This window comes from Coenobita brevimanus, chromosome 71 (genome assembly GCF_032717465.1).
Source record: "Coenobita brevimanus isolate Jiangsu-jjx chromosome 71, ASM3271746v2, whole genome shotgun sequence".
NCBI lineage: Eukaryota > Metazoa > Arthropoda > Malacostraca > Decapoda > Coenobitidae > Coenobita > Coenobita brevimanus.
The window spans coordinates 31,204,592-31,218,297 of record NC_137024.1 but is presented as its reverse complement, the minus strand read 5'-3'; the positions used below and the strand labels follow the sequence as shown (position 1 = coordinate 31,218,297).

The following is a 13,706-nucleotide window of genomic DNA, read 5'->3' as shown; positions in this document are numbered from 1 at the left end:
GTTGTTGTTTTTGTATGTCAGTGTGGCAAGTGTTGTGCAGCACTCCATAACGATGTGTGGGTCTGCTCTTCAATGAAGCAAGTCACCTTTGTTTCCACCCCACCCAGATTTAAGCTGGTAGCTGAGGCGGACTGGGTGATGTCTTGATTAAGCCAAGCTAACTGAACTAAATCAGCTCTATTTAAGGATATCTCTGATGAGTAGTTGGAAAGGGAGGACTGTAGGATACAGCAGTGTTCTGGCTATGGTGTTGTATTGCCCTGTGCATGAAATGAATATGTAAGAGTTTCTTCACTCCTAGTGTTGAAGGGTCTGGAGGTGAGATGCTGTTCAAGATGGTCTGGTAATTTTTGCATGTTATAACTATATCACAGCAATCTGTTTCATGCAACAGGAGGGATGTAAAGGTTAATGACTGCTAAAATGCACCCCTCTGAAGGGCACAAGACAAAAGAGCTGAAATGCATATACAGTATCTTATTCCTTTTATTATATCAGGTTCATTGAAAATTTCAAACATTCATTAACATTTGACAAAACCTGCATCCTACCAAGTCATCCATTTGTTATATTTTGAGGCAACCAAAGTAAAACAATATGGGATAAGCATTTGATTTTTGGTCAGGATACGGTTTGTCGACATAAGGTATGGTCGTCTTGTTATCTGACCATACGCTGTATGATAAATCGCCACAAGTATAATTCAAAAGTTATACCCTTTTTGGAATAACAATAAAAAACTGGTTGAGATTCCACTAGAAAAATAACCAACAGCCATCTCCGAGAATCTCCCGCTGACGTGATGAACACAAGCTCCCAGTCAGCTGTATAAGCCAACATGGCTGCCCAGTGTTTGTGTTCACTGTGATTGCCTTTCTTTCCGTTTTGTACATGAAAGGCCATTGAAACATCATTACTATCACCAAATCAGTGCGGGTTTAACAAACAGTGCAGTGTGTAAGATTAAGTGATAACTTTTTGTGTGAAATACTGAAAACTGTGACTTGGAAATCATGTCAACCGTGCATATACAGCCTCCCAGTAAGCTGATTGGTATAAAGCTTAATGATTTTATAGGACTTTCTTATTTTAGGGAAATCTGATAATCGGTTTATATTCTACTCTTGAGAGAAATACAGGTGCACTATACAGGGCCTTTTGTTTCAAAATAAAACATGCTACAAAACAAACTGACATGCTGTTAGTGTCATATGCAACAAAAGCAAGGGTGGCTGGATAAACAGAATTAAAAACTATTGGCAAATACTTTTGTTATGACAAGTCTGTGGACATATGGAATGATTGGAGTAAATATAACTGCAGATTTATTCTGCTTCAGCCTTAGCATTCTAATCTTACTTCCCAACAAGTTCCACAGTCACACATGTATGTCTCTTGGACTCATGTTGAAAAAATACATTGTGTAAAAAGAAAAAAAAAATGTAAACAAAGAATACTGTGGATTGTCATGGTATAAAATAACCATTTAAAAAATATTAGTTAAACAAATGAGCATCACTGGGTAATAACACCTAAGGAGAAACTGTAACATGAGTACTAGTGAACTTCAATATGGAGTGTCAGCAGTGGAACACACTGCCCAAGGCCTCTCACTCCCTCACCCTCCCACCCCCACAACATAAGCTAAAGAAATATTGCACATATTTCTATACCTGTATCAAACTATTACAGTGTCATACAGTAAATCCAGTCAACCCTGGGACTACAAAAACATCAATAAAATATTTTGAACCTCCCTGTCTTGTACCAAAGTACTGTACCACCAACAAAAGGCTGTCTTCCACTTACTGAATATTTATACACTGGCTATCTAGCTATTCACTATTTGCCCACAGCCTAATCCTAGAGTTCACCAAGGAAGGCTACGACAAAGGTGCCTCTTAGCCTCTCAACCATCTCTCTCCACACCTTCTCATCACTTCCATCCTTTCTTCATCAGGTAGCCTACTATCACAAGCAAAGGTTCTAACAATCTCCTGCTACTCCTGTATCCTACTGTCTATACTTCTCATTCTCCTTGAACAAAGACTATCCTTTCTCATACTCTTTTGCTGTGTTTTTCATATTGCTATTACATTAAAATGTTTCATCACCCTACCTGGCAGGGAAGTGTGATTTTTTTTTTTTTTTTTTTTTTTTTTTACAATGGTAGTACAGTACTTGTACTTTTTCACTATATCTCTTGAATACACTTTACATTTTAGAATAGTGAAGTACAACTGTTGCATTTTCATGTCTTAACCTGCTACATAGCTCTCTGAATATTGGAAGCTACACTAAATTGTCTGAGTCAGAATAAAAAAATATGTAGGTGATGTAGCACAGTACTCCAGTGTAAGAAAATATACTGCATTCTCTTCAAATCAACAGTACACTGGTTTCTCAAAGCACCTGTATCTTGCAAAAAGTAATTATGGCACAGTTTATACAAGTACAATGACAGTTGCTCTAGGATTATATTATTCCAGTATCATGTTACACTTTGATATTGTTCCAGCTTCATATTTGGCTTCAATAACCTAATACTAAAGTACATTATTATTTTGCTTCATTTATGGCTAGTCTGCCTGTCAGACTCACAGTAACAAAATATACTGTATCCTGGTAAACACTACACACTGATAATGAATAACTGCCTCTGAAGGCCCTATAAAATGGGAACATGTATGCAGAACAAACCCCAATGGACGTCCAATTCTGCTGCCACAAGAGTGTTGTGGACAACCACGAGCATTCCGACACCAGACCCATTCATTGCTGTCCACACTAACTATCACTGCCCAGAACTCACTAGCCTCCTTCTTCTCTAAAGAGTTTACCTTGGTTGTGGCTAAGTAGCATATGTTGTCTGCTAACCTGAACTCCAGCCAGAACAAAAACTATATTCATCACCAATTTATTCTTGTTTACTACTTGAAATTTTTTATAACCTTCTGGTATGTGAATCCTAAGCCAGTTCCTGCACCAGGTTTTTGTTCTGGCTGCTCTCTTCTCTCCATGCAAGCCATTTTCACTTCCACAATGCCCTCCCTCATTCCCTGTCTTCTTGCAGTGGCTTCTTCCTCTTCCTGATAGGCGAGTACTGCAACACCCATTGCATGTCATTACCGTCACATCTCAGTATGCGATGGTAGAGTATGTGATCAATCAACAGAACGATTAACAAGAATTTATATCCAGTTTCGGGTTAATGATCGCGGAATTCACTTATACAATAACCGTAGTGGCTGCAGATGACAATTTCGTGAGTACATGGTGCTGCCTGCCCGAGCTGACAGACATTTAAGCCAAGATGACTGCCCAGTTTACATGCGCAGAACCCCAATCCGAGGTCTCTCCGAATGTGACCTCGCACCACCCTATTAAAAACCACATCACACTCACATGTCCTGCAGCTGTGATCATCTCCCTTGCATTAACAGTGTTGCATAACCTTCTCACATGCAAGGCCATCAAAATGTCATTGTGATCACCCAATAACAGTGCAAATGTGCAACGAATGGTGCAGTGTGCGATATTAAGTGTAGTGATAATGTTTTGTGTGTGAAATATTCACTTCCTCCTCGGGGCCTGCAGCAATCATCCAGGACTTCCAGTTGTCCCCCAGCCTTGGGGGAAACCTTCTATGACGACTCAGACCAGCCGAGGAAATACTTCAGGTGGGTGGCAGAAATATTTTTTGAGATTTAAGGTTATGCTGTCCTTGATCCCCTCCCCATCCAAAATGAACCCATGTTAAACTGACCTCAGTATGCAATTTTTTGGTATGTGATCCATTTTCACCTGACGTAACCTCATTGCATACCAAGGCTTGACTGTACAGCTGGCCCTGAACATCTAGGGAACATACACCCACATTCCTACCTTATCTGCTAATTGGCCGAGGGGAGGGAGGGGGGGGTGGTTGACTGTAACTTGCAGCTACATAACACAAAGAAGACAAGCCTAAGAAGAAAAAAAAATTGCAATTTACTAATTATTGATATTCAACATCAACTGACTAGTAAGTTGTGAAGGATAATAATTTTGCATCGTTATTTGTTTAAAACAGAAATACAGGAATATACAAATCTTTCACCACCACCTTGTGTTCACAATGTGCAATCAGCTGACTCTTAAGTTTGTTTACAATCTAATAATGCACTTGGTGTGGTACAATCATTCCGTGTTTCACACGTGTGTATGCTTGCCCTCACACTGCTTAGTTTACAGTTTATTTTAAGATATATTTATGATAATGCCAAAAAGGGCAAGGCTCAATGACAGCTCACAAACCACTGCAGCAACTTTCATTTCCATCTACACATCTCACTCTCATTTAATAACAATACCTTAAAACAAACTTTAGGCTGTAGGTTTCTTGTTAAGTGGCTGGGATATGGATACGTTAAAATGAACAATGAAATGAGGTAATGACTGATGAGTAGCCACTATCGAACGCCTAAAGAATGAGGACCATCAGAGCACTGGACCCATCTTTTGGAAGAATATTACTCTTTACATGCATCACCGACTTGCAAACATTACCCACTCATCACCCACCGGGAGAGGTCTTATAACCTAATCCCCAAGAATGTTTGGGCCAACTGTACCAATGTAAGGTTCACATCCATTGTTGTTGACAGAGGTGATGAACACATGCCCTCATGGTCTCCTTCTTTGTAGAGTTTGCCCTGGTTTGACTGTCTCGCATGTGTCATCTGCTCGGGAATCATGACAAGTGACCTTGGTTGTGGTCAGTAGAGTTGGCTGAGCTTGATCAAGAAAGTGGCAGCTATGTTGAAGCACACCATGCGATAGGCAGTGCTATTTTGGGGCTGCCATTCTGTTCTGCCATTGGTGCTTATTCTGTGTACATGACCCCGTGCATAATAGGCTTAACAAACTACACTTGTCTGGTACCTCACAAGATTATGTATTTTCTAAACACTACCAGTGTAGTATCCAATGAGATTCCTCAGTAATATAGTCATGGTTTTTAGTGATTCTTACATAATACACCAATGCTATGCTGCCTAAAACCTACTGTGTGAAGCAACTCACTACAGTATATAGCTTTGTACGATGTATGTGTGGCACAGATAGTACTGTATATGTGCATTCATAACCAAGTCTCTAAGAACACACACAACTGACTAGAGGTAGATTATAGGGGAAGAGGCAGTCCTCAGTACCATGTATGTCAGAGATGTATTCCAAAACATCACAACTTTACCATTACAAATTTGGCAACACCAGCAATGGAGCTCTAATAACCAATTTTTATCAGTAATTTATTGTGCCTTAACCCCTTCACTATGAACATATTTTTCATTTAGAATACATGACCTCTAGGCTAATTCACTTAAATTTGGGGAATGTCAATGTGAAGGTTAAAAAAAAAAAAAAAAAAAAAAAAAAATCTCCATGAATCCCCCCCTCCACTCTAAATAAAACAGTCATGTGGTTGCAAGAGAAAAATAAACAAGCATCTTCTGAGTAATGGGGTTAACAGAAAAAGAAAAAAGAAAATGGGATAGTGGGACCTTTAATGAGGACTTACTGTTTTAATTGCTGCCAACACCACACCCAGGGTGATGGGGACAAGAGCACACAGGGGGGCCAGGGAGGTGGCCGAGGAAATGAGATTGGCATAGTGTTCGGCAACATTGTCATTTGGGTTGCCTTGGCTGCCATCAAACCACAGCCGCATGCACAGGTCACTCTTACTGTACTTCCACGACCCATCCCACACCTGCAATCATAGAAAAATACATAAACAAAAGTAAATTAACTGCTACTCCAAGCCAGCCAGCCATGAGTCATGGTACAGTACAGTTGCAACAGATGAGAAAGTGTTAGGATTTGACAATAAAATAGTGAGAAGGATTCTTGGGGTAAAGAGGCAGGACAGAGTTACTAATGAAAGAGTAAGGGATATTACGAGAGTGGAACTAACTGATGAATAAGTAAGACAGTCTCGCTGGAAATGGCTGGGGCACATAAATAGAAAAGATGGCAGTTTAATACAGGATGTGCTAGAGTGCACTGCTAGAGGAAGGAGAAGCAGAGGTAGGCCAAGAGAAATCTGGTTGAGTACAATGAAAAAAGAAGTAGAGGAGGAGTGTTGGTGAGACATGAAGGAGATGGCAAGAGACAGAAATTGGTGAGGAGAGTTCAAGGCCCTATGCATCCCATGAGGTGCCACAGGGAAATGATTGATTGATTGACTGATTAAAACAAAACCTGATGAAGCATGGGAATTAACAAGGGATCAAGTTGGTTCAATTAAATTTGAAGGGGAGCATATGACAGAGGTTTGGAACCCCTTTTTAAACTTGATGACACAAAAATTATCTGGCAGGTGTACTATATGTGAAAAGTATCTGTGATGAAAAATACATACAGTACTCCCAACCATTTCACAGGGGTTATGGCAGAGATTCCCAGGAATCTCCGATTTCAGCAAATACTGGTTGCGCGCCTCAAAGGGGCCCAGCAATACTAATTAACCTATATAGTTGCCTCATAACCTCTCCACTGCTCAAAAACATCACCAGACATTAACAGTATACAGTACTGTATATAATTTTATAACTCAAGCTAATACTGTAACAGTAATTGACAGTATACCCTAATACCCAGTATTAATCACAAAGTACTTTTCTTGCCTCTCTCTTCATGCGCACTTCTGTTCTTGAGCATTTGAGCTGCTGTATTCACATTTAACATCCACCAGTAAGTTGTTAGGGAAAATATGTTTACATTCAGTTATATATTTAAAAGTGAAAATACATAAATATAGCTATACATATTTTTCATCACTGCCTTGCTGTCACAGCTGACTGTTGTTTACAAATTTCTAATGCATCTGGTGTGATGCAATCACTCCATGCTCCTTGTGTGTCCATATCTAACCCACAAAATGCTTCGTTTACTGTTTACCTATGATATATTTACGATAATGCACACCTTTCTAAGTCTACATTATTGCAATCTTGTAGGAATATCAAATCATAAAATGATGCAATACATGTCAGGGCTCCTGCTAACTGCCGATGGTTGCGAGCCATATGGCTCCTGAGGTTTCAGATTTATGAGCCAAATAAATTTTTAGGAGCCAAACTGACTACGAGACGAAATATTTTACGAGCAATAAATATCCTTATTTATTTTTTTACACACTGTGATGATTAGAATCATATAATGAGGTTTTAAACATTCACAATGGCGACAAGGAAGACTTTATAATCGATCACAACGTGCTTTTTTGTTCATTTAAGTGAGATTTACTTATTTTGTAGTTTACTGGGTTTTGAAGTGGTTGTATTTTCTCCTCGCCAAAAGGCGATGTGCATGTGAAGTCTGTTCGCCAAAGGGAAAAATTACTCACATTTACGAGCTGTGGCTTGCCATACAAGAGCCCTGCATGTGTGTGTATATGTGTGTGTGTGAAGTGAGTGGAAAAAGGTGTTGGAGGTTAATATTTACAGTGGTTACATCATAATTTACTCATGTTGAATGCATAATGCTTTAACCCCTTCGTGGCCGAAGGCCCGGAATTTTCCGTACACACCAGGCCGACGCCGGGGCCATTTTTTGAAGTTTCGAAAATTGATTTTTTTTCATACCATATTGAAGAAAAAGTTCAGATGCACCTAACAGTACAAATCCCAGCTTCCTAGACACATTTTATGGCTTGCAATGGAGCAAGGAAGTTGCAGAAATATCGGCAACCGATATCGCCGCCCAGGGGACTGCCGCAACACAACTGGGCATTTTTTTTTTTTTTTTTTTACCTCCAAAAACAATACGAATGGTGCTGAAATGTTGTGCATATATGAGATATGATGATATCGAATGATTTCAGTACATAATCTGTTAGGAATGGCTGGGAAAAAAAAAATTTTATGAATACTTTTTCACCTTTTTGATATACAATATGTTTATGGTAGTTTCGAGTTATTTTTTATGTTATCGTTGTGCCCATGCTTGGAAAAGGGAGCAAAAGAGTTGAATTTTCAGTCCTAAATGAGAAAACTGCACGTCCTCCAAGGTTAGACTCTGCCACAGGAGAATAAAATGAAGGGTCAGATCTGATTAGCAATAAGGAAGCTGAGTCGCAACTTCGAGCTCCCACACCACGAGCATGGCTACAAATATACTCGTAATGCAATTTCAGAAGTCTAATTATTACGAATACAGATACAATGCAGAAATAAATAAGTTTACAGATGGGGGAAACGTAATATATATTGCTGTCTCGTAAACAGGGTGGTTGAATGTGTTTTGCAAGGGAGGAAAAAGATTGTATTTTCTGTCTGAGTCGAGATAATGAGTGTAACTATGTTTTTTTAGGCATGGCCACGAGCGAAAAAACCGTACATCCTCTCGTCACGACAGCAGGTGGTGAACTGACAGATGATATGTGAGAGGGTGAAGTCAAGGTCAGTCTCATGTCCCAGATTTTCGTTCACTTCCCGAAGGTTTTCACAGTTTTCTACAAGTTGCTCTGCATCAAATGATCCAAACCATTACAGCAAACCTGAGCAAATAGGTAAAGATACCAAGACAAAAATGTATTTTTCACTTATTATCGTCTTTTTTGTATGTGCCTGTATTACTTCATAATCGTAAACAGATGGTTGTGTGTGTTTTGCAAGAGAGGACAAAGGTGATATGTTCTGCCTGGGTCGAGATAATGGGTGTAGTTGTGCTTGTTTAGGCATGGCTAGGAGTGAAAAAATTGAAAATCCACTCATCACAGAAGCAGGCTTTGAACTGCTTGATGAGGTGCATGGGGGTGTAGTGTAGGTCAGTGTGAAGACGTTTAGGACATTCCTTCAGTTCCCAAAAAATTTTGCAGTTTTTTATGGGCCGCGCTCAAACGACGGCTGCGGCCATTGATCGGCTAAACGTCATTCGACACCGGCGGCCATGGAGGGGTTAACTGTAACACAAATCATGTTAAAAAAATGTTTTACCAGACTCATGTTGACCAACAGCACAGTTTTTTTAAATGAGAGTAAAAATCATTAGCTAATGATATATGACAAGTACTGTTGTGTGGTTAAAGGATGTTTACTGTATTTTCACACACCACAGAACTTATCTTATAACACTGCTTTGTAATGTTGTATAATGTAGAATTTCCAACACCACTACTGGCTTTGAGAACACATGCAAAGACAGTTATTAACTCGTTTAAGTCAGCAACTTACAGAAATTCTTAATATTATTAGGTTTTATGTCGTACAGGGCCATGTTTCCATCACCATAGTTGTCTCATAAAATATACATACAGTACATGCTTGAGGGTGGAATGTTATGTTGCATATTTTTTTCACAACAGTGCTTCTTTCTGCAGTCATTTAATTTGAGGAATTGAAAACTGGAGGGATTTTATGAATTATGGTATGGTATGCAGTGATCCCTTGGTTAGTGTACACTTGATTATGGCAGTTTTCATTATTGCTGCAAGATGAAACTCTGCACTCTTGCCATTATTGTGCATTTTTCAGCTTAAAAAAAAAAAACGTGCACCTAGCTGGTTTCTGTTGACAGTGATGGTGCAGTATCCGTGGCTGTTGATACTTTGAGGGATCCAAAGATGAGGCCCTAATCAATGCATTTATCCCAAGTGGCAGAGACGACTGTCTCCATCCCCTAACCTCAGAACCACTTTCCTCAAGCCCATCTTGGGTTTCTCTATGGTACTGTATGTGTTCCTTCCTTACTGTGCCCTTTCCATCACTTTCTATTAACCCCACCATGCCTATGTATATATCTGCTACTGTACTTACCCTACGGTAACAGTATACAGTGAAATCTCATAAATCTCATGATCCTAAACAGCGGATTCATAATACGTGGCAACATCACGCAAAAGTTTGTAATATCAGTAACTCACAGAAATTACACAAAATTCGCAAATGCAGGCTCAAAAGTGATGTTTTTCTGATGCCACATGTAATACACGCCACCATTACCTCAAGCCACGTGTCTAGCCAGGAGTAAACCAATTGCAATCAACCATGGCTATTACCAAACCAATAATATTCAAGCATAGCACTTACTATAAGCCAATCGCATCACTTCCCTCCCCCGCCAGGCATGAAAGACACGCGCGCTTGATGCTCCGGCGCCTGACTCAGTGCATTGTCTCCATTCTGTTGTTACTGTGTGGTTCCGATGTGGTCGATCATAACCCTCTGAAACCTACAACTCCTTCGAGGAAGGGGAAGAAGAAGAAGCCAGTGTTAATTTACACCCAAAAGTTAGATGTAAGGAGGAGGATTGACAGCGATGAGAAGAAAGCCAAAGCTGCCCACCATTACAGACTCAACAAGGATGATCCCTCCAACTAGCCATGTTGTTTACCAACCACTGTTCCAACTGGATGCATCAGTGTACCACGCATTCTAAGTCCTCACTTATAGCTTTCAGAGGTGAATTTATAAAAATGCCCAGTAGCTGTGGTAATCCACAAATAACAAGTAACCTATGAGACTTATTTCAACAGTAAATAGGGAAAGGCTGTGCCCATTTGGTAAAGAATTAAGCGTTGTGGTGTTGATGTGGATGGGATAGGAAGCGTTATGAGGAACACACTGAGGTGGTTTGGCCATGTGGAGAGGATGGAGGGTGAAAGACTGACAAAAAGAGTGTATGTGAGTGAGGTGGAGGGGGGAAGAGGGAGGGGGAGGCCGAGGATGAGATGGAGGGATGGGGTGGAGAGGTATATGAGAGAGGGGGGTGTGAGTTGGAAGCAGGGCAGTGAAATGGCACGGGACAGGGCGACTTGGAGGCGATTTGTTTGTGGCCACCCCAAACGGGATTGAGGCGTCTGGCAATAGATAGATAGATAGGATTCTTAACCAAACAGATGCAATGATTCCACCTATATACAGCAATAACAAATTCATGATCTCAGGCAATTCTGGTACATATGCAACACCAATAGTTAACTCTCTGAATTGTGACTGGAAAAAGTGAGTGGAAAAAAACAAAATACTGTATGCCTATATTTTGGGGTGTTCAAGGAAGCGGGCAGGTCACTATTGGCAGTGTTTACCAACAATATCTCCAACTGGCCATGCTGTTTACTAACCACCACTCCAACTGGATTCATCAGTGTATCACGCAATATATAGCTTTCAGAGGTAAGTTTATAAAAATGCCCAGTTGCTGTGGTAATCCTGGAATAGGCTAATAGGTAACCTGTGAAAGACTCCTTTCAATAGAAATTATAGAAAGGCCGCACCCGTTTGGTAAAGAATTAAGCTTAACGAATCAACAACTCATATGATGACATAGAGGCAGCTGAGGAGACAACAATGCTTCTGTTGCCTCCACACTGGATTTTTAGGGGCTCCTGAGGGAGGTTGATGATAAGGAAGTAGCACAGAGGTGGCAGCATGAGGCAGCAGCACACTTGCCTTGTGCTGAGAGGCTGCAGTCCGCCTCAGGCCTTGGAACCCCTCCCCCGTCCATTCAAGCAATGTCGTCAGTCAGTTAGGTAAAAATCTTACAATATTGTTCATTCCCATTATATATGCTTTACTAATTTCTTTTCCAGGTTGTTAGTGTTTGCTGGTGACCAGTTTGATGTAGGTTCGGGGGTGATGGGGGGCAACGTCTCTGCGATGAGACTCATAAGTGATTTGTCCATAAGATTAGCCATTTCTAACTAGCAGAAATCTCATATCGGAATGTGTGCTTAGCTTCATAAAGCAGCACTGTACTGTAGCCTATATGTATTTGGTGGGTTTAAATTATGGTAAAAGGGAAATTTAGGTTCACGGGTGGGGAGCTGGATACAAATTAGGGTAATCCCACAGATTCTGTGCTTCATTATCACACATTGATCACGCACTAGGCCTGGTACTAAATATATGCGACAACAAAAGGATCACTGTAATTTTTTGAATTACAGTACAGTATGTGGTGATTAGTATGAATCCGCTAGACACAACTAGACATGTAAAGTCACTAAATTCTGTGACTTTCCCCCCAAGCTGGAAACACTGGAGCAGCCCGAGTGAGACAAACAAGGGGAGCTGGAGGGTAGGCCACATAAGAAAGTTCAGGAAGGGTTGTGAGGGGTGGGGGGGAACAAAGCATCATGTGGAACCCCATCAATGCTATACGGCAATTCTCAGATATTTCTGAAGAATGATCATCTGGTTTCCACAATTTACCAAACCCAGCAAAACTGGGCCCCATGAAGAAGAAGGGACTACTTTAATGTACAACATACTATGTGCAGAGGTAGGATGTGAGATGAATGGAAATACAGTATATAGTTCTAGGAGAAGGTGAACAAGTGTACACTTTAACAGAAACTGTTATACTTGGGCATATGAATGGAAAGGCAAGGATTGAAGAAACAGAATACTGTAAGAAGGCCTAAGTGTGAAAAGAAAGAATAGGAATGATGAGATTTCATTAGAACTGTGTGGAGAAAGAACAATGTTTTACTCGTAGGCAAATACAGTACTTATTTCATGCATAAACTAATTCACAGACAAACTTGGCAGAGTAGAAAATATTGTATGGAAATGAGCAGAAGGCTGTGCAATTGCAGAAGACAGGCTTAGAAGAGTAATATATAGCAAATCCAAAATCAACCAGAGGATTATTAACAGGTTCATACCACTCAGCAGTATTGGTAAAGATCAGAACTAAAGTTAATGGTACTACTGCACAAAAGGAAGGAGGAACCAGTACTGGAAGAGGGAATGAGGTTACTGAACCTGAAGAAAATTAAACAGCTGAAAGTTTTAAGTTAAAGTTGACTAAAATAAAAGAGAATTAGGTAGGAGTAAATGAAGAGAAAGATACAGAGGAAGTACAGAAAGCTGTACAGGGTATAATATAACCAGCTGATGCAGTATCTTATATGCTAAGAAAATGGTGATGTGTTATGAAGAGCCATAATGCATGGCTGTTATTGCTTAACCACAATATATCTGGCTAAATAAACCCATCAACTACAGGTAGGCAACTGCTTCTATGGGGCAGTCCTACAGGTACAGTACAGTATATAAACCATATACAGATCTAGCATCATCTTGTGCAAGACAGCATCTCATCAGACTTGGACCAGCGTCCTTTTTAATGGCTAGGTGCAAGGAAATACCATATGAGGAGGCTAGGTACCCAAGCGGACTCAACAGTTGCTACACCGAGGGTTTACAGCGCCACCACATGCAGGCTCCATGTCAGTACTGATGCCTGGTTCAACAGTGATTTAGGTGAAGCCTAGAAGGAGAAAATGAGGGCATGGACAATGATTCAAAGAAGTGTACCTAGAAAAGTGAGAAAGAAGCACAAAAATGAAAAGTCAAGAGTGAGAGCAATGGAGATGGGACTGCTGAGGGATGTATGTGGAGTACAGAGAGTGGATGGGACATGAAATACTGTAATGTGATTCGTGAAAGATGCAGAGGGAGGAAGTCTGTGGACACCAGAATCAAAGAGAGTGTACCGAGATGGTATGGTCATGTGGAGAGAATGGATAACAATAGAGTGGTGAAAAAGGTATATCTGAGCAAAACTGAAGGAGAGAGGAGGCATGGGAGGCCAAGGAGAAGGTGGAGAGATATGGAGGACAAGTGTGTGAAGAAGAGAGGTATGGAAGTCGGTGAGGCTAGGGGACTGATAAGAGATTGAGCTGGCTGGTTGAATTTTGTGAGACATGCATG

The 13,706-nt window shown here is 40.5% G+C and overlaps 1 protein-coding gene across 1 annotated transcript in view; it reads right to left on the bottom strand.

Annotated features, from left to right (window-relative positions):
* Positions 1-5,548: 5,548 nt before the first annotated feature.
* Positions 5,549-13,706, bottom strand: part of LOC145406721 (folate receptor gamma-like) — a 29,149-nt gene continuing 20,991 nt past the window's right edge. The window contains exon 5 of the mRNA XM_080277820.1: positions 5,549-5,755. Within this exon, the coding sequence (XP_080133946.1) occupies positions 5,549-5,755 (207 nt within the window). The remainder of the gene's footprint in view (positions 5,756-13,706) is intronic.